Here is a 24,446-nt window from a genome sequence, read left to right on the forward strand (position 1 = left end):
CCCCCCCGCGTTGGAATTTCGAAAAATCCTTTCTTAGTGTGCGTTTCCATGACGTACCCTAACTGTGTACCAAATTTCACCTCTTTAGGTTAAGCGGTTTGCTCTGGGCGATGATGAATCAGTGAATGAATGAGTGAGTCAGTCAGGACAAGCAATTTTATATATTTAGAAGAATATTTCTCTTTTCTTTACAGTTCACTAAAATAGCAATGAGAAAGCAGCTAATACCTTTGCTAGATCTTATCATGTCTAGCTATGAAGTATATTAAACATATTTCTGCTACTGAGTCATATGACATGTAAGATCTCTGACAGAAAATTAAAAACAGATTTATAATAATCATCACAAGAAATGCATTGCTAAGCTTCAGAAACTACTTATAAAAAGCTTCCAAGTATGTGTTGATAATGATTGTATATAATGATTGTTGATAATGATTGTAAACAAGTGGAGATTTATATTCTCATTAAAATTAGTCTCTAAATGTAAGCATTTTTTTCAAAACATCTTGTGTATAGGAGCTATTTAGTAAAATAAACAATGGTGGCTTAAAAAAGTTTAATATTTTTTAGAAAAAGAGGTTGCCAGTGCTGCAGGGAGGCAGTGAAAAACTAAGAATACAAAGAGTTAAATTAGATATATCTGAATAACTATGGAATGGTATTTGAACTCAATTTTTTGCAATGTACAAATAAACTGCTAAATAGGGATTAAAAATATTGAAATGAGGGTTCTCCAGATATAATTTCTAATCTAAATTTAATGTAATGGTAGAGTTATCTTTCAGACTGTCATGGAAATAACTAGCTAATTGTCATTTATTTATTAAAAGATGTTATTACTTAAAATGATTAAAACAATAAAAACGGGATTAACACATAAATTTCAAATTTTTTAATAAATAATAATTATTATTATTTATAAAAAAATNAAATTAAAAGTAATAATATAATTTAATATTGCTATTTTTACTTACTCTTTTCTTCTAGCAGATTTTCTCTTCTCTTCATTTAGCTCCTTTACTGTAACTTCTTTTACTTTAGCATCAAGAGAAGGATCACTATTACGATCTAATGATAAATCCCTGCTTTCACCCTATTTTATAATATGAATTGATTTAGATATATTTCAGTGTATACTGAAGTTAACTACTTTTTTTTTTAAACATTTACACCATAACTGCAAATATAAATATTTTATTTATATTTGCTTCTATATCATAAATAATTTATTTATTAAGTACTATTATGTGCCTTATAACAATTAAATATACATGCTGCTGATACATTTCTATTCTTTCTCCATTGAAGAAAATTATGAAACAATTAAAAAAGTTATTAAATTTTTTGCAGGGAGATTTTTTTATTGTATATTTTTGCTAAAAATGATGAATTGCTTTCAAATACTAGAACAATTTTATTGAGTTATGTACAACATAGCTTTCATTAACCTTCAACTTCATCCTAACAACAGTAGTTAAAATTTGTTATTTCTAAATTTATTAATAAAGGAAAATAAATATAGAGTTAGACTTATAATTAACCAAAATTACTATATTAATGATTTACTTTCATTTGAGCATAACAAATCTAACAAAATGAATTCCTCTTTTTTAAATTTCATTCACAAAATTAAAAAAAGTAAGCAACAGATTAATGATATATCAATGATGAGATACTATCAACTAAATAAAGATGTAAAATAAATTAGAAATATGCAATCATCTTTATATAACCTTTGCTTATATTTTCTTTCAGTTTCCTTTGCAATCTTTTCTAAGCATTTTTGTAGATCAGGTAAATTTGACTTATAGAGGATTTCCATCTCAAAATCAACTTCTTTCTAATCACTTTAATTTATCTATGAATCATTCATTTTATTTTATTTTTTCCTTCCAGCCAAAAACCAATAACCATCCATCCAGATATGAGCATGACATGTTGGTAAATGAACTCATATTCATACCTCCAAGAATTCATATAACATAACCCTTACTATGAAAAATAACAACAGAAGCAGCAGCAACAATTGAAATTTCTTTTAAATAAATCAAACTAAAAGAATTATGGCTGGAAACAATTATTTACTTGTTTTAAGAATATAAAAAGAAATAATCTCACTATATCTGATACAATAAATATTCTATATGCTATTAAAAACAGTACAATTACAAGCTTATATGATCAACAACTTTTCAAAATAAATTTTATAACTATATCACATCATATATTAAATATTAATTCATTATGACAATATATTGATCTAATAGCTAATTTAAAATATTAACAGCTCATGCTTATCATATAAATTTTACCAAAATTGTTGGTATGTAACAAATAAAAAAACTTACTTCTGACTGAAGCCCTAATTTTTGTTCCAACTGAGCACGATACAAATCCATACGAGTACTGAAGTCTTTGTATTTCTGATCTACTGCAGCAACCCATTTTTTAATGGAAGCTGCATGAGCATGTCCTCTTTCTACAAGACTATCGGCCAACTGAAGTAACAAACGTACTTTCTCTCGAGTTTCCTATAAATTTATTCATTTAGTCAAATTGCATTTTTAACGTTTTAAAATTTATAATTAAGTTGATTTCTAAGAATAAGAAATATAAGGCAGGAAAGACAAAAAAAATTAACAAAAAATTTCTTTGTTTTAAACTATATTTTTAATTATTTAGCTTTTAATTAAAATTTTCTATTAATATTAATCTATCATAATTATTATATAAAGTATCATCCTGATTAACCAAGACAAATTTAACTGAGGTTACACATTATCCAAGACAAATTACAAAATGTACTTCAAGAACAAAAACAAGAATGCAGTTCAGATTATTTCATGAACCTTGGCCAGGAAACACTCAGAAAGATCTGTGTATGTTTAAAAAAAAACTTACTCTACTGACTTTTCATTGCAATAAAAATTTTGATTTAAATCATAAATCTGTATTTATTTTAATAAAAATAATTGTAAATAAAATCATTCAAATATAAATGTATATGCATACCCAAACTCCAGCATATAGCAAACAGTTTGTAAAGAAAAACAAATATTTTTAGTAGTGGAGTTTGATATGCTGGAGTCGTGTTTGTAATGTAAGTATATTAGTTTATCCAATTTTACTAGTAACTTTAAATTTGATTTAAATATAGTTGTAAATAAAATTAAGTGTTTTATTATATAAATGTCATTATGTTCAATAAGTGGATCTATTTAAAAATAGAATACATGATATTCATTAACACATCCAAATTCAGTTTATTTAATAATTTATCAAACATTCAGTGTATCCAAATTTTTAATTATCTGAGATGTCTCCATACCATTCTCATTACTTAGAATAATTGGGATTCTATTGTATATATGTTTGAGCTAAATATTATTCACATTAACAAAATAAAATGGTTTAGATAATGAGTAGAAAAATCTAAATTATAAAGCATTATTGTGTTTTATTATTGAGAGTTTTTTGTTCTGTCAAATTCTAAACACACACATTTGAACAAAGGATTTAAATTTGTGTGTTTAATAGATTGAATTAATACTTATTATAAAAACTAAATTATTTTTACTACTGTTTTATTTAATGTACTGTACACTCCTTTTCTGTTATATTGGAATAATTAATATTCTAATTTTTTCCTGATATTCATAACAGAACATATTACTACTTTGTAAAATGTAGTAATATAAATAAGTAGGTTCTGAATTATATAATTTCAAATTAATTTTAAAACTTTTAATAGTTATGATTAGTTTTGATTTCTTTTTAAATATTTTGCTATTGACATTTATGGTACCTAAATAAACAACCTTTTGAATTATTTATTAAAACTCAGTACTTTTGTCAATTTATAGATAACATTAAAATTTAATAATTTACCTTAGCATTTCCTTTAAATTCATTATGTTCTGTTAACAGAGCTTCTGTTTCTTTTGCATTCTCTCCTAATGTATTTCTACTAGATAAATAATGCTCTCCAATCTCTCTTATCCATTCCAAAGCCTAGTTAAAACAAAAACAAATAGTTATAAACTTAAATATTTACAATAATTATAATTATATTAAATATTAAGTTTAATAATTGGTTATTGCTTAAAAATATATAACTCCAGACTTCAGGTTAACAAAAATGAAAAAAATTAATTAAAACTAATTTACTGAAGCAAAATAATCAACTTGAACAAATACATAAATACATCACAACAATAGTGCTTACAAGCTTACAGTTCATCATCAGGTCAAAGTTTTTAAAAATGTATTGTTTACATATTATAAACACAAAATTGTTGCTTGACAGTTGCTGATCATTAAATTATATTTAATAATTTTATTGGAATGAATGAGAATTTTTCATGCTTTCTACTTTTGATAATAATGGCTCTCCCAACAAGTTCTTGTATCTGAGAACTTTAAAATGACTACTTTGCATGGCAAAGCCTGCAAACAGGCCCTACCAAGAAAAAAAACCAAACATACTGTTGAAATAGTTAAAAATGAGTAATACAGGAAACATTTTATATTCCTTTTAAAAATCAATTTTTCAAAAAAAAATATTTCCTCAAAAATTGATGAAACTTCATTGGTTAATTCTACAGAAATAACCACCGTTTTTTTTTTTGCCTGGTTCGCATTTAATCAGAGACAAAAGCTTATCTTCGTATTCTTTATTTACTTATTTACTATGCATTTCGGGTGCAATATTTTCGTATAACTTGCACCCCTCTTCAGGTTTTTTACATTTCTGTAGAAATAGTAAAAAAGAATTTCTATATTCTTCTAAATATAATTCTATTCTAAAATTTTCTATAGAAATGTAAAAAACCTGAAGAGGGGTGCAAGTTAAACAAAAATATTGCACCCGAAATGCATAGTAAATAAGTAAATAAAGAATACGAAGATAAGATTTTGTCTCTGATTAAATGCAGTCCAGGCAAAAAAATGGTGGTTATTTCTGTAGAATTAACCCATGAAGTTTCATCAATTTTTGAGGAAATATTTTTTTGAAAAATTGATTTTTAAAAGGAATATAAAGAAAGCCGCACCATTGATATATACATATCTATTACGTATAGCAGGAAATATTTTAATTTACTTAACTAGCTTTTCTTTTGTTAATCATTTCCATGGTTTAGGTAAAGCTTCAGAATCTTTTCTTCTTGTTGATTACTTTGTTATGTAGATTGTGGCAATAAATGCATACTGTACTGTACCTCGTCAAATGTCTTAATATTATCTCCTGAATGTTGTCTTATTTAAAAAGACTGACACAATCTATTCTATTTCAATATTATGTTATCAAGCCATTTGTGCCAAACTCATTCATCCTCCCTTTCCTGATTTTGATATAGTATTCGACTAATTTTTCCTGTAATGATCTTGAATTAATATCTGTATACTCCAATTTGTAATTTTATCTATCTTATAACAGGAATCTTATTTGCACTACTGGATTGCTGTTCAGTTGTTTTTTTCCTTATTAAATCTTAGAATATTAAACAAGGTACTATTGCTTTTAAAGTTATACTTAGATTATACTTACTTGCTTTATTTTGTAAATTTTGTAATTTTGTTAATTGCTTTTTTTTTAATAAAGATCAATGAAACCAACCAAATGTGTATTATATAAATGCACATGCTAAAATAAAGCAATAAATTATGATATAGTATCCATTAGCACTGTCTAATACTTAACAACATGAATTTAGTAGAACAAGTTTAAAATAATATTAAAAGTCAACTAATTGTCTTTTTTATACAGTATTTTAAATTTTTGTGAATCTCTTCACAAGTAAGTAAATTTTAGCTTTGCAAATACAAAAAATAGTTGCAAATACTGAACTGCAATTATGAGAAATGCACAAACATGAAGTATTTATTGCATATTTATATATAAAAATACACATAATCTAACCAACTAAGAACTAAATTAAAACAAAATCTAAAATTTAATAATTTTCATTAATTAATTAAATTATTTTTTCCTCCACAAACAAATATTTACTTAGTTACGTTTGATACTCATTAATAATATAACTTAAAATTATGTTTACATTAAAAATAATTACATTTTTTAAATTTTAATTTTAATGGTTAGTTTATATTTATTATCTGTTTAATAATCTAATTTTGCATGGATCTGAAGATAACTTTTATGATGCTTTATGTTTTGATTTGATAATTCAGTTTAAATCAAATTCTAAGTAAATAACTACATACTGCACTATCGATTACAACAGATTTAACGTAATTAAAAATAAATTTAGATTTTTAAATATTTATTACTTACCTGTCTTGCACTACGTTCAAATAGAACATACTGTTGGCACTGATCCAATCTTTTCTTTCTAATAGTCCAGAATTCAAGTACTTTATTTTCTTGTTTGAGGAGTTGATCTAATATGCCTAAATTAAATTTTAATTATGAATAGTTTAAATACAATTTTAATATGTAATAATTATATATAATATAATTAATATCTAACGAATCGTTGCCCCCTTCACTTTAAAATTCCAATGCCCAGGGCCAAGCTAATGCCAAATTCATACTGCATTGAATAGACTAGTGACTAGTATAATGTTATTTGTTTAATTATTGTATAATATAACGAATAAAATATCTAATTATTCTTAATATAATGTTTTACTATATCGCCAGAAAATTGTTTTTCGCCCCCAAAATATAAATTGTTACTAATCACCCCTCAACATGGGAAAACGCCCACATGGGAGCGATATTGCCCCGTTGAGAAACACTGATGTATACCATATATTATTACATAAACGATTTCAACTGTATTTAATATTATGCATATACATCTACATCATATATAATTTTAATTGTAAAATGCTTGTGAATACAACAATTCCTAACTTGCATTTCATTTACTATATTTACAATTTGTTAATATATCATCTTATTGATGATAATTGATTTTTAACAAATGATTCAAGACTTTAGACTGCAATAAATATATTACTATGTCAGTACTATTAGTAATTAATAAATTCAGAATATTTTAGATAACTTTCTTGATATCAATAGTAAATGTTGTTTGTTAAATTGTTCTTATAAAAATTTGCACTCTTTTTAGTGCCCAGTAAATACATTTTGGATAAAAATATTTATTTTTTCATATGTTTCCCAATGATATAAATGTGAAGTCAATACTAGTTTTAGATCTCAAAATTGCATTTTTATGATAAAATATGTAATAATTTGTTTCTTATTTTTAAACAAATTTAATTTTCACCTGTATTTTCCATTGGAAAACTTTAAATTTTACAATAACAGAAAATACTAAAATTTTTAAAAATTATCAGATGTTGGTTACATTTATACTGTAATAAAAAAATTACAGTAAGACCCCGCTTAACGTGGCGGATGCATTCCTAGACGACAAAGCGCTAAGTGAAACAGCATTAAACAAGACCATTTTAACATAAAGTAAATAGGGAAACACGCAACCAAAAATTAAAAAAAAATTTACTTTAATTTTAAGTTATTTTTATATTAATTTGTATAATAATATATGTTAAATAATACAGACAAATGCACACAGAAATGTATAATAATATATTAATTAGTTCATTTTTTGTAACAAAGGTACTGACTGTTCTGAAAATCTTTTTTGCAATAAAGTCGTAAAGTTTCATTTGTCGCTTTTTCTCTCCTTAAGCAAATGTCGGTAGCAGAAGATCACAACCAAAACGCCTCATTTTGAAAGATTTTGAAAGGAGTGCAAAAGCAATTTGCACTCCTTTCAAAATCTAGATCATTCACTACAATTTTATCAATGATTTCAGTTATTGTTACCAAACTTTTACTAAAGAAACCTGTAGCAAGTTCTTTGGATTCTCCGTTTTCAGAATCTCTATTTTCCAGTTCTACATGAATTCCTTGTTCTGCCAGTTCTTGAAGTCATCATTGGTAAGGCTCTTACCAGAAACCTAAAGTAACTCCCCAATATCCTGCTCATCTACATCTCCTGTATCGATTAAGTTGACAATTTTGTCAATCTAACGATACAACAATAAGCTCTTCTCGATGAGAATTCTTGAATACCTTCAGCCATAACTTCTTCCACACTCCTTTCATGCATTTATCAGTTAAGTCTTGCCAAGCCAAGTCACTATTTCCTATGGCATCCGTGATGTTATATTTTTTCCAAAATTGCACAAAAGAAACATGGATTTAAGGGAAGTACAGTGCTACAATGAATTGCCACCTTTTGCTGATTGGCTCGTGTTTTGGAAGAATCATATTATAAACAAATCAATGAAATGCCACGTTATTTTGAATCAGCGTAAATTTTGAACGTTTTTAGGTGTCAAGCAGACCGTGTTATATTGAATCAGTGTTAAGCAAGGCAGCGTTAAGCAGGGTCTTACTGTATTTATAAATATTAATTGTAAATCATATTCTAAGTTAATATTTTTTTTTGCTCAAGTATTATTTTGTTATACAGTATAAATAATACATTTAACANCCCCCCCGCGTTGGAATTTCGAAAAATCCTTTCTTAGTGTGCGTTTCCATGACGTACCCTAACTGTGTACCAAATTTCACCTCTTTAGGTTAAGCGGTTTGCTCTGGGCGATGATGAATCAGTGAATGAATGAGTGAGTCAGTCAGGACAAGCAATTTTATATATTTAGAAGAATATTTCTCTTTTCTTTACAGTTCACTAAAATAGCAATGAGAAAGCAGCTAATACCTTTGCTAGATCTTATCATGTCTAGCTATGAAGTATATTAAACATATTTCTGCTACTGAGTCATATGACATGTAAGATCTCTGACAGAAAATTAAAAACAGATTTATAATAATCATCACAAGAAATGCATTGCTAAGCTTCAGAAACTACTTATAAAAAGCTTCCAAGTATGTGTTGATAATGATTGTATATAATGATTGTTGATAATGATTGTAAACAAGTGGAGATTTATATTCTCATTAAAATTAGTCTCTAAATGTAAGCATTTTTTTCAAAACATCTTGTGTATAGGAGCTATTTAGTAAAATAAACAATGGTGGCTTAAAAAAGTTTAATATTTTTTAGAAAAAGAGGTTGCCAGTGCTGCAGGGAGGCAGTGAAAAACTAAGAATACAAAGAGTTAAATTAGATATATCTGAATAACTATGGAATGGTATTTGAACTCAATTTTTTGCAATGTACAAATAAACTGCTAAATAGGGATTAAAAATATTGAAATGAGGGTTCTCCAGATATAATTTCTAATCTAAATTTAATGTAATGGTAGAGTTATCTTTCAGACTGTCATGGAAATAACTAGCTAATTGTCATTTATTTATTAAAAGATGTTATTACTTAAAATGATTAAAACAATAAAAACGGGATTAACACATAAATTTCAAATTTTTTAATAAATAATAATAATTATTATTTATAAAAAAATTAGATTTGTACTTATTTTTTAAAACAGAACTATCATTTTGAAGAAAAATAATAAATATAAACATGGCCGACAGTTTTAGAACTATCATTGTTTTATTACTAAAAACACTCAAGAAAAATATTTTAAAATGCATGTTTGGTTATGAAGTCTTTTAAGACTTTTCTATAATAAATTACTATAATTAAATTATATTGTAATTAATTTTTTGAAAATAAAAAATTTACAGGATAATTAAATAATTAATTTTTACCTTTTACTTTTGCTTCTGGAATTCTGAGTTTGGATTCTCCATGTGATGTATAATATTGAACACAACGAGCAGCATATTTTAAGAATGTTTCTGCAGTTCTGCGAGCTAATGTACACGCTTTAAGAAAGGCTTCCTTTTGTTCTTGATGTTTTGTTACTAATTGAGAAACTAAGGTCACTTTGTCATGGCATTCTTGCGAAGATCCTTCTCCTCCAGGAGTTCCTCCTCCACCTCCACACCAATCTTCATCACGTCTATATTCTCGTTCTAAACTATCTAACACTGAACATATCTAAAAAAAATATACAATTTTTAGTTTTAATTAAGCCTACAACTTATTTCAAATAATTACATACAGATTATTTATTTATGGGTAAAGACAATTTTATATATTATAGTCAGCTGTCTGTATCATATTTGGAATAATATACAGGTGTACCTCGGTTTAAAACACTTTGCTTTACAATATTTTTGCTAATATGATGTTTTTCAACCACATTTTCGGTAATTATTTTTTGTTGTATTATTTCTTGTCATTGTCTTAAGAGGGTTTTTGAAGTTTACTTCATTTATTACTTTTAATTTTACATTGCTTCTTTAAGCCCAATGTTTGAATACTTAATAAATTATAGTTTAAATATGTTTTTAAGCACAACAGCAAAATAAAATGGCTTACAGAATATTAAAGTCCAACTCAGTTTTATTATGCATAGAATTGATACTGCAAAATGCCAAACAACTTTAATATGGTCACATTTCATAACATACGATATCCAAGCAATAGTCAATTTTCCTGTGTCCTCCAGCATATGTGGTGTAATTGTCTTTATTGAAACAACAATTCTGAGCTATAGTTCATCAAGGAAAGTCACAAGAGTTCTTGTAAACAATGTGGTTCATATATCCCCACAGAAAGAGATCAAATGGTAAGTGAAAAAAGCACGGCAATCAGTACATTATGCTCAATTCATGATTCAGCAGCCAGGAAAATGCCTGTCAAGAAATTTTTGAATAATAAGAACCAATGTGGCAGTGTGTCATCTTGCCAGAGCACCACATTTAGCTGATGATTTTACAACTGCAATAATACTGCTCTATCAAGTCCAGATAATTCACCACTGTTTTTCTGTAAAGAAAAAAAGGGCCCAAAATTTTTGAATATGCAAATAAAACTTTTTGAGTAATGCTATTCTGTAAGCAGTGTTATTTTCTGATTGAAAAGTTATAGGATACAGAAACTCTGACAGTAATTTAGAATTATCCTATATTATTCCAAATTTGTCATCCCAACTTATATAATATAAATGTGAGAATCTAGGACTGTTGTTTCTATAAAACATATTTGTATCTATAGTAATATTTGTTAAAAAAGTCAACAAACCAAAGATTGCAAACTTCAACAAGAAAGTTCATAAGATTTTATGTATGACTTTGTTTCCTTCTAAAATGATACATCTTTCTTCGAATGCGACTTGTCCAAAGAAGTGTTGGTTAAATTGTTGTATTGAATGATTAGTAGGAACCACACAGAACATTGCCAAATTTGGTTAGTTATTGATACTGTCTGACAAAAGAGAAGCTATAAAAGAGGAGGTAATGTCTAAGATGGAGTCTTCTCACAAAGGTTCTCTCCTTTTCAGAGTTCTCCAGATGTCTGCTCATTGAATTTCCCATGGAATTTATATTTGTAGTTCTTATGTAGTTCTTATAATGCAAGCTCACTTTGCTTAGATGGTATATACCATCTAAGCAAAGTGAGCTGGCATTAAGAATTTCAAGATAAAGTATAAGGACTACATGGATTATAAGAAAGTCAAGAAGTATATTTCAATTCAATTGAATGATTCCAAGAAGGCTGACCTACTCAAAATTAAGAGATATTTCTATTGACATGCAAACTGATTGTAAAACTCTCTTTCAGCAGACAGAGAGTTAGTTATTTATACTATAAATAACTAACTCTCTGTCTGCTGTCTATACTTATTATTATATTCTTAGCTTTAATAAATGTCCTTTATTATAATAGTTGAGTTAATCACTTCTAGTTGTTTGTCACTCTAATTTCTCCTCCTCTGTTCTCTTACTCAGAGTCCCCATCCCCATATGATATTGCTTGTGCAAAAAAAAAACCCCAGATGTTTCCTATGAACAAAGAATCACAAACGATGTCAGAACATCCTGACCTAGACATATCCAGTCAATTTTCCTGTCAAATAAAGATTATACAAAGGTTTCTTACTCCAATCATACTAATCAATATTAGAAAAATTATTTAAGATAAAACATGCATCAACTATTCAGGGTATTTGAAGTAATTGAACACACATTCACTTATTTTTACCAAAAAATGTAAAACATTCTTATAAACAATTGCTACAGAAATCGACAAATATAATCTGCTTGCATTTGTCACTCCCATTTTTTTGAATATTTTCTTTTAAATTATTAGAACTAATAAAATGCCAGGACATAATTAAAACCAAGCTTGTGTAGATATTTGCAATTAATCAAGATTTTCTGAACTCTGATGGAGTGAAATACATTTATAATTTTAAAAATCGTAAATGTATTAAGTTACTCTTGGTATTTTATTTTAATTATATTATCCAATAATAGTAACAATCCTCTTTGAAGTTATAAGAGTAATAAAAATTATAAATTTCAAAAAATCAATATATATATGCACACACACACTTTCCAAAATTTTAAATGTGGCAACACTGCACAAGTGTTTATGAATGTCATTTATCAATGTGTCTGAGCCTGCAGTTGGACTGATATAGTCTTTGGCATTCTGTCACAGTGAGTGGAAATATCTCATATGTTTTACCACATGACAAATAAACAGTTGTTTCTCTGAAAGTACTGTTTTTTGATGCAAATGGTATGATCCTACAATATAGTGTTACCCATGGACAGCACCTAATAGTGACTGCTATGCAGATGTCTTAAAAATCCATTTGCATAGACCCATGAGGAAGAAAAGACAAGATTTGCTTAAAAGATGGTGATTTCTGCTTTGAGATATCAGGCCTCATGACAGAACTGACTAAAATTATTGAAACTACACTGGAATAACCTCAATATAGTTCAGACTATTTAGATTTCTATGATTCCCAACAATGAAAAAAACAACCATAAAGAAAGTTCTCAGATGAAGAAATGAAAACACTATGGCTACAACACTAAAAGCAATGTCACAAAACAGTCTACTATACATCTTTGAATCATTTTTAAAACATTGTAAGAAGTATATTGAATATGAAGGATGCTACTTCAAAAACAAAGGTTTAGAGCCCATGGAATAATTTAATGTTCATATATATTCATATACATCTTTCTACATTTATACTATTAAATTACAAACAATCAAAACAATTTTGCATTGTTTGATGTAAGTTGTTTAGTAATACAATCAAATTCCAAACTATCATTGTAAATTAAAATTCATTTATTTAATTAAATCTATTTAATGAAACTAAAAAGTTCATATTCTTACCTGTTCAGCTGTTTTATAAAAATTTAATGATGCCATAACTAATTTATGGCGATCTTCTGCATGAGTCATAAGTTGATGCCATCTAGTATTTACTTCCTCAGCAATAGTATGTATAGTATTTGGCTCATAATGATTTCCTTGAATCAAACTTTCAGCTCTTTCCTGAACTTGCACAGCATTACTGTGAGTTTTCTTAAAATAAATGTTTAAATTAATAATGACATAAATTGGATAAAATTTCAATTAATTATTTAAAATATTTGAGTTAAAGTTATTCAAAATTTTATTCTTATAATTTTTTAATACTAATCTACAGTGTCTACAATTTATTTACTGTACAACTCCTTTCCAAAAGTTTAGAAACACTTATTGTGCTTAATGCACTGTATATATTTTTGCTTTATGATATTAAGAATAGAAGCTTATTGTGAAAGTGTTGAAATTTTATTGAAATTACATGATGCATGCATGCTTCATTAAAATTTGTCATAAGCATTTCCCTTGAAGTAATTTAATTTAGTGCAAGTGATACTACCTGGGTCAAGTTCATGTGTTGAAAGTATAGAAACACTGGTAAAAGGTTGATGAGAAAAGATACCAAATCAACCCTTGAGAAAAAAAAGCAGATATGACTTTAAATGAGGCAGGATTGACAAGTACATTTTCTTACTATCCAACTGCCTCCAGAAACATGTTAAAAAGCTTCTGTTAATAAAACAAATAGCATATTTTTTATTTTTAAAGATTGTGGTTTAGTAAAAGAATGCTATTAATATGCATAGCAAGGTTAAATAATTGTTTTTGGACCTGAAGTGAGATGCAAATAACCTCTGCCACCTTTTGACTTTTTAAGTAAATATGTATAACTGTTGAGTACTTCAAATTAACTTTTATGTTATTCTACCTATTAATTTTTTTCTCTTTAGTTGTATCTAAATAATGTAGTTGTCAAAGAGAATTGTTTTACACCAGACATAAAACAATTTTCTGAAGCTTTTAGTCCAGATTATTCAGGCATAGTAGTGTGGCAAGGACCAAATCTAGACCAGGCATGTTATCAATCTCTACTAAATCTGATATTATTGGGTTAGTACAGAATATAATTTTTGTTATTTACATCTTCTTTTCAAAAAATAAAACATCATTGAGTAATGAAAGTATATTTTGATTATGCAAACAACTTTATCATTAGATACTTGTGATGACAAGGTTCTCTGCCTGCTACTCAGAAAAATCAAGATTTGAATTCTAAGTTGGATACATATTAAATGTGTATAAAATTATTAGACAAATTGGATGATCTGACTTGTAAATGTTAGACCCTGCTCCATATCACTGTTCATTTGGATAAATTCATTATAAAATATGAAATAAAAACCTCATGTTGGCACTGGTTGGGGAAAATTTCCATTCATTTTCAAAACCATAAATTTCAATCAATCAATTCAATTCTTTACTATATGAATATTAGTTTGTTACAAGGGGTAATTTGTTACAAAAACAAAATCAATAGTAATATAATATAATATTTAACAAGTTAATAATTTAGTACAAAATAACACAAAGTAAAATATCGAGTAATAATCAGTTTTTGTAAAGCGCAATGTATTAATAATACCTTTCCAAGCCTTAAACCTTATTAAATACTTGCTTGTCCCTACTATCTCTAAATTTTACACAATGAAGAAATACATTTTCCCAAGTTTCATATTCTTGCATAGTACAGTTACTACATATTTTTTCAGGATGTATTGTTAGTCTGCTATTATATGTTAAGATATAATTTTGACCGCATCTCAAATGAAGGATTAAACGTTTAACATAATAATTTATGGCTATAAGTAAAGAACCATAAATTTCACTAAAATTTAATCAAAATTTAAAAGTGAATCAAAATTAACGATTAACTATTAACAAGTGTTAAAAAAAAAAAAAAAAAATCTGTTGAAATAGCATATAATCTTATTAACTTACTTCAATGGCTATTTGAAACTGTTCATGTTCTGTACGCAGCTGTTCTGCCTCTTGAAGCATTGTTGGTATTATAAAAGATGCACTCAGCATTGCTTCTCCATTTCTTATCCAACTTACAACCTGATAAAATAATTTATAATTTTATACAATAAACTTAATAAAAATATACTTATTATAATTATTATAAGACCAATATAAACTCATAATTGTATTTATTACATCTTTTGAATTTTTTATATCATGTAATATATGACAGTTTTTAAGATATACAGTGGTACCTCAGTATACGTCTGCTTTAGAATACATCCAATTCAGAATATGTCCTGTTTGGACGAAACAAATTTTGCTTGGTATATGACTTTTGTTTGGTATACGACTTAATTATATGCGCCATCTATGAACAAGTAGCACTATCGGTGTACTAGACCAGACTAGACGTTCGCAGTGCCACAGTTTATAACTTGGTTAAATTTCTTCTGATTTTAATTTGTAAGTAAAATTTTATTATTTTTATTAATCATGAATTGCAAAAAGGCAAATGAAAAGCAACAGAAAACTAAAAAATTGACTAGAATCACAATGGAACTGAAAAAAGTGATTGTTGAGAAATATGAAGGTGGCACGTGTGTTTGAGATTTTAACTGTTGCATACCGTATTCCGAGAATGACAATATCAACAATCATAAAAAATAAAGACATTATTAAATCTGCTAACATTGCAAAAGGGATTAAATCAATTTCTAAACAGAGATCAAAGACATTAGATCATGTTAAGAAATTGCTTTTGCTTTGGATAACTGAAAAACAGTGTGCTAGAGACAGCATATCAGAAGTAATTATTTGCGAGAAAGCTAAAAAAATACATGCTGATCTCATGAAAAATCAAGCAGGAAAGCTAGCCAGGAAAGTGAGGAGTTTAAAGCCAGCCATTTTTTTTCATAAGAACAGATTAATCATTTTTACATTACTACTGATGGGAAAGGTTGATTTGGTATACGTCTTATTCGATATAAATCCAAACATCAGGAACGGATTAAAGTCATATACCGAGGTTCCACTGTACTGATAATTTAACAAAAATTTTTTAAAAAAAACCCAAATTTCTGAAATGTGAAATTTTTAATTTAAAACCAATTTAAACATCCTATTTAGGATTAGACACAAATATCATAGGTGCATGCTTGATTAAAACTTTTATCAACTATAATATACAGTATATATATATAATATACAGAACAATTCTTTTAATTAATTCACTAGAGTAGCTTGAAAAATACACATCATGCAATAAATTCATTAACCAAAAATACCAGACTTTAAGGGGATGCAAGATAGCATTATCATTTTCATTATAGATGGAGAACTACAAACTGGTGAAAATGGAATAAACTTCATTTTCTTAAATGAAAATTCCCATTTTTTTTATTGCATATTATGATTCTACTTAAAAAACAAACTGTTATCTGAAGCATTTTTTCCAAAAGATGCACTTATCAGAAATTATGGGTGTTTGACCTTTATTAGCCACTACACCATAAATATGCATATCTGAAGATATGTGTAAAATTCATTAAAAAAAGGGAAAAAAATTACATGGAACAGTACAATGGCCCATACATTTGCCAAACATAACTTCACTTAACTTTTATTTATAGGGATATTTAAAAAATGTCATCTAAGAACAGGAACCAACAAGAGAAGATATGACTGAGAAAATCTGAACAATTTGTACAAACACACCACCAGAATGTGTCACTAAAACCAGACATTTCCAACAGGGAATTGAGCATTCACCATTCAGTGAAATGAAATATCTTTGCAAATCATTTGCAATAGGAGAAAATTGTGATTGACAAGAAGACTCATATTAATTAAGCACTCTGCTAAAAGTATAAACATAAACATATTGAAAAAATTTAAGACCACCTCAAAGTTTCTGAAATTTAAATTAATTAATATGTTTATTTTTGCATTTTTAAATTGAATTACAATAAAATAAATGTAAGAAAGCATTTCTGTCATTCCACAAGTATTTTATATTGTTAGAAAGAAGACAAAATGAAGAAATTAAACATAAATACAGTGAAAACTGCTTAGGCAACCACCTGCATTCCACAGGCACCTGTCAAAACGGAAAAAATTTCTGGCACGGAATAGTTTACTAGTATACATAGAGTCTTCGTATAAGTTACCTGTATTCAACGACCACCTGTGTAACGCAACCACAAGCATCGATTTTTGGTCCGAAACAACATACAACAACTGTAATAGGCAACCACTTCCACAAATATATCTGGTCTAAACTATTGTTCGAACCCATCTCAACAACATTTCCCCCTCCTAATATAATGAATTAGTCTTAACTCTTGTTTGAACCCACCCTGGGCACTTCTCCCACCCTTGAAATTAGGTGCAGGTGTTAATAAATTAGTCTAGCAACAAAGGAAATTCTTTTCAGTTTGTTCGAAAATGTCTGAAAAACAAAAGAAATGCAAAGTACTGTCATTAGAAGATCATGTTAAAGTTATCAGAGAAAGTAAAAATGTGAAAATGGTTTATCACAATGGCAATTAGCGGTGAAGTTTAACTGCGGGGAAAACGAAATTTATTTTACCGTAGACCTACAGTATTTTCCTTATGGGTATAAAATATTGTACACAATACAATTAATCAGTTGATCTCATTATTTATTTATTATTATTATTTTTTGAAGCTTATATACAGTACATGTGCGATAAATAGTTTCTGTATCAACCTACCTTATCTCCACAATATTTTTAGACAAATAATATCCAAGTAATTTTTGCACGCAAAATATTCAAAAAACAATGAACACATTAATGCAAAAATCAGTTTTACAGGCAGCATTCCTTTATCAATTGATCGTACTAATGAAATCGTATTATGAAAAAAATAATAATAAAATCGTTTTATTATTAATTAATAATTTTTCTTATTGTACTTAAGAAAATATTTTAAAAAATACAGTATTTTTAAAGTTAAAATAAGATTAAACTAACGAAAACCAAAACCAAAGTGATGGAGAGATACAACGCGCTTGTATATTGATGACATAATACACATAACTGAGGAGCAAACAAAAAGAACCAATTTGAATTAATTAAGTCAGAAAAAAGAAAGTGTGCATTATAATTGAGAAAATGTGATTATTGTATTAATCTTTAAAATATTGGTATTAAATCTGTCTTATAATATCACGACAACTCCAGTAAATCAACTTATCCAATAAGAATAAAATACAATACCAATATAACACTATCGTTAAAAAAATTCACTTATTTTTGCTCATCTTGAGTTTTACTTTTTAGTAGAAATGGCTAAAAACTGCACAAAATACATACGGAAATATGTTATCACAGGACCACCTATATTGGATGACCACCTGTCTAAAAGACCACTTTTTGAAGGAACCGTGGGTGGTCGCCATAGGTTTTACTGTAATTGTAGTTTTTTATGTAATGCTGAGTTTTACAGTTTTAGAATAAAAATTAGTTTTTACACAAGGTAACTTATACATTTTTTTTAATGTACCTTCTAGAGAGGGATGCATAACCTCACTTAAAGCAGCATGCCTGTTTTTACCATATAGAAATATCTGATTTCATGGTCTCCCTTGAAATATCTGATTTCATGGACCAACATGCCAAACAATCCATAATATATGGTATTTAATTTTTTTTTATTCAAAATGAGTAATTATTTATTGTAACATTGTCATAATGCTGGGCTGCAATTTTTAATCATAATTTTTAAATTTACCTAATTTAAAATATATGTTCGCCACCTCAAATTACTAGTGTCTGTACATCATACTTTTCCTGTTAGCAATATAGCCGTGTCAGTCATCTAACTCATTTCAGGGGAAAAATGAAATAACATGACTCCTGGTTTGCATTGAAAGTTCATGTATAGTTTTTTTTTTCCATATTTGGTCTCTGCTTTTATCTATCTAACTCCGTTCTTGAGATTAAAGAATAACAGACAGACAAATGGGAATTTATAGATCTACAATTTTTTCAAATTGCAGCCTAATAATTAAATTTAAGTCAACTTTTCATTAGTAACTAATAAAAGTGGAATTATTTTGATTATTAGAATGTACTGTGTTTCTTTATGTACTTGAAAGTTTTTCCAAGATAAATTCATTTTATCCATTTTTTGATTCTCGCCATCAATTTTCATATGACTTTTTATAGAAAAATTTTAAATAAAAATATTTGAGTATCCAGTAGAGTCTTTCTTATAAAAGGAATTATAGTGTGACATTAAAAAAAAAACTAAGTTTGTGTCAGAGTCGCACATTGCAAATTTCCTGAAGTTGGAGTCAGACTTTTTCTTTACAGACTCTACCACACTGTTGTAGCTCCATCAATGATGAAAATGATAATGCCATCTTGTGATCCCAATAAAGCTTAACATTTCTGGTTTACTGAATTTTTTTCAGGATGCATATGCTTTCAGTTATTTCAGTGGATTGATTAAAAAAAACCATCCTATATATGCATGTGTACAATTAATTTATTACACAACAACAACCAAGCCTGAATCACTATAACCAAATATCTGAAGGCTGAATTTCATCAGGCTACCTTCTGGAAAAACTTAAAATCAGTGTAAGTAATATAGACCAAAGGTAGGAAATTAGATTGCCATTCTTTAATTATTTAAAATTTTTGAATTTTAATTTTAAAATTAATTGTAATATTTAATATTGCTCAGAACAAATATAATTTTTATTTTTTAATATTAAAAAATTTAAAAAAAATTTATTATTGAATATAAAAGAAAATTCCATCAAAACTTTAAAAAAAATCAAATACTAATATTAAATTTAAACAGTATTCTTTTTTTACCCATTAGTTTAATTTTCAATTTATTACAGAAATTTTATTAAAATTTATTTTATATAAATGCCAATAAAAAATAAATGATATACTTTTTGAAAAATATCAGGTTAGAGTGTAATCATATTAACTAAAGTTAATAAATAGCAATATATTTAAGTCGTACTTGATTTGCATCATTTTCAAACTGATAAAGATGAACACATTGTTCCAATTTAATTCTTTTCATTTCTGCAATATCTTCTAAATCCATTTCTCTTTCATGAAGAAATTCCAGTAACACTTGGACTCTTGTATGTGCATCATATTGACTATCTGCCATTAACTGGATTCCTGATGTTTCAAAAAGCTATTTATAAAATATATCAAAATTATTGAATAAGTATATTAAATCTCAACATTACATTTTAAAAATAATTATGTCCATATAAAATGACATAAGTAATATATAATCCAATATTAAAATTAAGTATAAATATATTATTATAATCATCAACTTCAGAAATTATGAAGTTTTTATGTAATAATGATTGATTGTTATCTTCCATAGTCCCACTATTGAACTACCTTATTATCAACACTAGTGTTAGGTTTCATTTATTACAATAGAGGTAGAAAAAAGTGGCCAATGAGTCATTGGCATCTAATACAAAAAATTGTTCATTATGTCTACACACAGTGAAGGATTTCATGCATTAGAAATAACGTTGACCTGATAAGAATTACAACCTTAAGTAATTTTTCAATTTTTATGACAATCTTTCTTGGTTGTCAAACCAGGGATTTAGCAGAGTTAAAAAGAAAAATAAACTATAAAAGCAAAGCAAGTGAAAAAAAAAAACACTGTCATAAATAATTTTGTGTGTATTGCCCTTTATTTAATATTAATTTTACTATTATGTATTTTAAATTTGAATTCAAAGTTTCATCAGTTGGTTGTAGATTACAATGAAAATTATAATTTGTTTTTAATTAGATTTTTTTTTTTTTTTTGGCATTTCTTATAATTTATATGTATTAAATTTCTATGCCTTGAATTTTTATTTTCAATTGTAATATAATTAAAATAAATAACTTAAATAAAGGAAAAGTACAGGTATCCCTCATACAACATGGTTTAATAATTGAGAAAATCCCCATACAACACACTTTCCCTCTAACATGGTTCAAAAATTTGGAAAATCCTCCATACAAAATTTCAAATTTTTAAGTGCTAACTCTGTTATTTGCTATTTTTTTTTTTTTTTTATTCAAGTATGCACACGTCTCAAATTTTCTCAGAGATTTTAGAATTTGAAATTTTCAATTTGTTTTATGCCTTGTTTACTTTAATGAAAATTGATAGTGCAATTGTTTTTCTTCCTTGTCCTAGCTTTCTTTTTAATCAGGTGTTGTCATTGCTTTCAGACTTTATCCTTTAAGACTGTCACTGGGTTTTTGTAGATTAATCTTTGTATTTAGAAACATTTATTTAAACATTTTTAGGTAAGTGTTATTAAACTTTTTTAACTATAGGTAAGTAATCATTTATAAAAATGATGAATGAAATACAATGGCATCTCAGTAATCAAAGTGTTCCCAACTCAAACAATTCAGTATTCAAACAAAAATTCTAAGGAGAGAGCAAAATCACTGAGAACTCAACGGAACAAATGCAACCAGCTAGAACAAATTTTCAATTGAAAACATTTTTTTATAATAAAAATTTAAAAAATATTAAAAAAACTCAGATGACAATACTTTGTAAAAAGAAAATGCCCTCATTTAACTAAAATTAACATTAACACATAATACAGTACTTTTACTTGTACTTTACTTAATTATTGATTGGAAATAAATTATTGACTGCTTTAAAAAACAGATTTCTCTTAGTACCTAAAAATAACAGTATAGTTTGTTAACTTTTAAAACCTAACCCTATGTTTTGCATTAGTCCTTTGTTTCATATAGCATGGATTCGTGTAACACAGCACTTTTTCAGAATGTCACTACCATGTTATACAAGGGTACCAGTATTAATCATTTCATTCTTTTCCTACCAAGTGCAATTAGTTATCCTGATTATTTTGAATAATTGATGCTCTATTGCATTAATATTAGTAATTATCATGATAGGGCTTTTGATATTAAATTTATACAATCAAGCCAAAACCTGAATTACCAAATTATTATAAATTATAACAGAACTATTAATTATATAATCTAAAATTTATTTAAATTGTCAACAATTTTCATTTTAAAACTTTTAAAGATAAAAAAATAACATTTCTAAACAGATCTATCATTTTTTAAGTTATATTTGGATAAAATATTTAGATTATAAGTAATATTTTACTGAAAGTATGAAGCTATTAAAGAAAATAAATCTTAATTATACTATACATACACATGCAAACATGCAAAAACATTTAAATTTTGATTAATTTTAATCTAAATTATTGGACTTACAGACTGTTTCATGAACTCTGACATGACTACTTTAATATGCATTAGTAAAGACAAGCATCAGAAAAATAAAAGCGAGTCATTCATATGATTATTTGTTTGAAAGATCAAAGTATCCTGATATGATTTAAATATCTTTAAAAACAAATTCTTTTAAAACTGTTAAAAGTGATTAAAAAATGAGTAATAATTCATTTTTATAGATCCAAAATTGGACTATAATTTCCTAAAATTTTTGTAATGGTCAAAAACTTTAGTAAATCACTTTTTGTGTGTGATGTCTCTTGTTAAAATTAATGTTTACAAGATATATACATGTATGATATAATATATTTTGCCTGATCAAGATTATTAAATAACCTGTAAAATAATAAAGAAATTAATTTTTATTACATGAAAATATAAAATTACTTGACATAGCTCTTGTCCTCTCTGTAACACTTCAAATGTTGTCTGTTGCATATGTCCAACGTTATCACTATGAATTTGCAACATTTGTTCAGCTTCGTGAATATCTTGTGAAATTTTATTATGTTGTAATTCTTCTGCCCATAACTCAAGCTGGGATGATATCTAAATTTAATAATATAATTCAATATTTCATAATAATCTTTAAATTTAAAGCAATTAAAAATATTTAAAATACAAAAGGAAAATAACTTAATACAACATTTTAAAACAATTAACATGAAATAAAAAACACAATATATTCAAATAGCCAAAACTTTTAATATTTTAGATTTTTTAAAATCCTTCAATATATCGCCAAAACAATATATTTAATTCTACTAATTACTAATCCTAACAAAATATTTACTAAACCTTCAAATTAAAACATTAATTCAAGTGTATTAATTTCAAATTTTAATTCATTTTCAATGTTCAATTGATAAATGAACTTTAATATGTTTCTTTGTGATTTACTAAAAATACAAATTAATCTCAGGTACAGTATCTTGTATTTATAATTAAATGTATCTGAGTTATCCTAGAAATTTCCTGAGATGACATTTTTCAAATATAAAACTTATATCTAAGTTTATAGTATTTTTTATCTACATATAGATAAAAATTCTTAACTATTGTTAATATAACACAAAGAAACAAATGTATAAAAATATTGACATATGCTTTTTCATTTTATGCTATTGTTTCTCTATTATTATTATTATTGTTATGTTTTGTGAGTTATACTCGGTTCACACTGGTGGCTGTGTACTATGCCAAACCAAAGTCAAGGCATAGCAACCAAAACAAAACAAATTAAAGAAGTGTGTCAGTGTGTGTGTGTCTGTATTCAGGAATTTCCTAACAATGCGGTATGTATTCAATATAGTGGCCCCCCATACAACACACTTTCCCTCTAACATGGTTCAAAAATTTGGAAAATCCTCCATACAAAATTTCAAATTTTTAAGTGCTAACTCTGTTATTTGCTATTTTTTTTTTTTTTTTTTCAAGTATGCACACGTCTCAAATTTTCTCAGAGATTTTAGAATTTGAAATTTTCAATTTGTTTTATGCCTTGTTTACTTTAATGAAAATTGATAGTGCAATTGTTTTTCTTCCTTGTCCTAGCTTTCTTTTTAATCAGGTGTTGTCATTGCTTTCAGACTTTATCCTTTAAGACTGTCACTGGGTTTTTGTAGATTAATCTTTGTATTTAGAAACATTTATTTAAACATTTTTAGGTAAGTGTTATTAAACTTTTTTAACTATAGGTAAGTAATCATTTATAAAAATGATGAATGAAATACAATGGCATCTCAGTAATCAAAGTGTTCCCAACTCAAACAATTCAGTATTCAAACAAAAATTCTAAGGAGAGAGCAAAATCACTGAGAACTCAACGGAACAAATGCAACCAGCTAGAACAAATTTTCAATTGAAAACATTTTTTTATAATAAAAATTTAAAAAATATTAAAAAAACTCAGATGACAATACTTTGTAAAAAGAAAATGCCCTCATTTAACTAAAATTAA

The 24,446-nt window shown here is 26.7% G+C and overlaps 1 protein-coding gene across 1 annotated transcript in view; it reads right to left on the reverse strand.

The window, feature by feature from the left end:
* The window catches only part of LOC111623105 (triple functional domain protein-like), a 304,942-nt gene that overhangs the window by 184,578 nt on the left and 95,918 nt on the right, over positions 1 to 24,446 (reverse strand). Inside the window, exons 18-26 of the mRNA XM_023365589.1 lie at positions 22,874 to 23,035; positions 20,184 to 20,366; positions 15,153 to 15,272; positions 13,179 to 13,370; positions 9,680 to 9,971; positions 6,299 to 6,414; positions 3,892 to 4,014; positions 2,352 to 2,534; positions 978 to 1,096 (exon numbers count right to left, since the gene is read on the reverse strand). Of these exons, the coding sequence (XP_023221357.1) occupies positions 978 to 1,096; positions 2,352 to 2,534; positions 3,892 to 4,014; positions 6,299 to 6,414; positions 9,680 to 9,971; positions 13,179 to 13,370; positions 15,153 to 15,272; positions 20,184 to 20,366; positions 22,874 to 23,035 (1,490 nt within the window). The remainder of the gene's footprint in view (positions 1 to 977; positions 1,097 to 2,351; positions 2,535 to 3,891; positions 4,015 to 6,298; positions 6,415 to 9,679; positions 9,972 to 13,178; positions 13,371 to 15,152; positions 15,273 to 20,183; positions 20,367 to 22,873; positions 23,036 to 24,446) is intronic.

The sequence above is a fragment of the Centruroides sculpturatus genome, unplaced genomic scaffold, assembly GCF_000671375.1.
Source record: "Centruroides sculpturatus isolate CEXI.00-Female unplaced genomic scaffold, Cexi_2.0 scaffold144, whole genome shotgun sequence".
NCBI classification, from domain to species: domain Eukaryota; kingdom Metazoa; phylum Arthropoda; class Arachnida; order Scorpiones; family Buthidae; genus Centruroides; species Centruroides sculpturatus.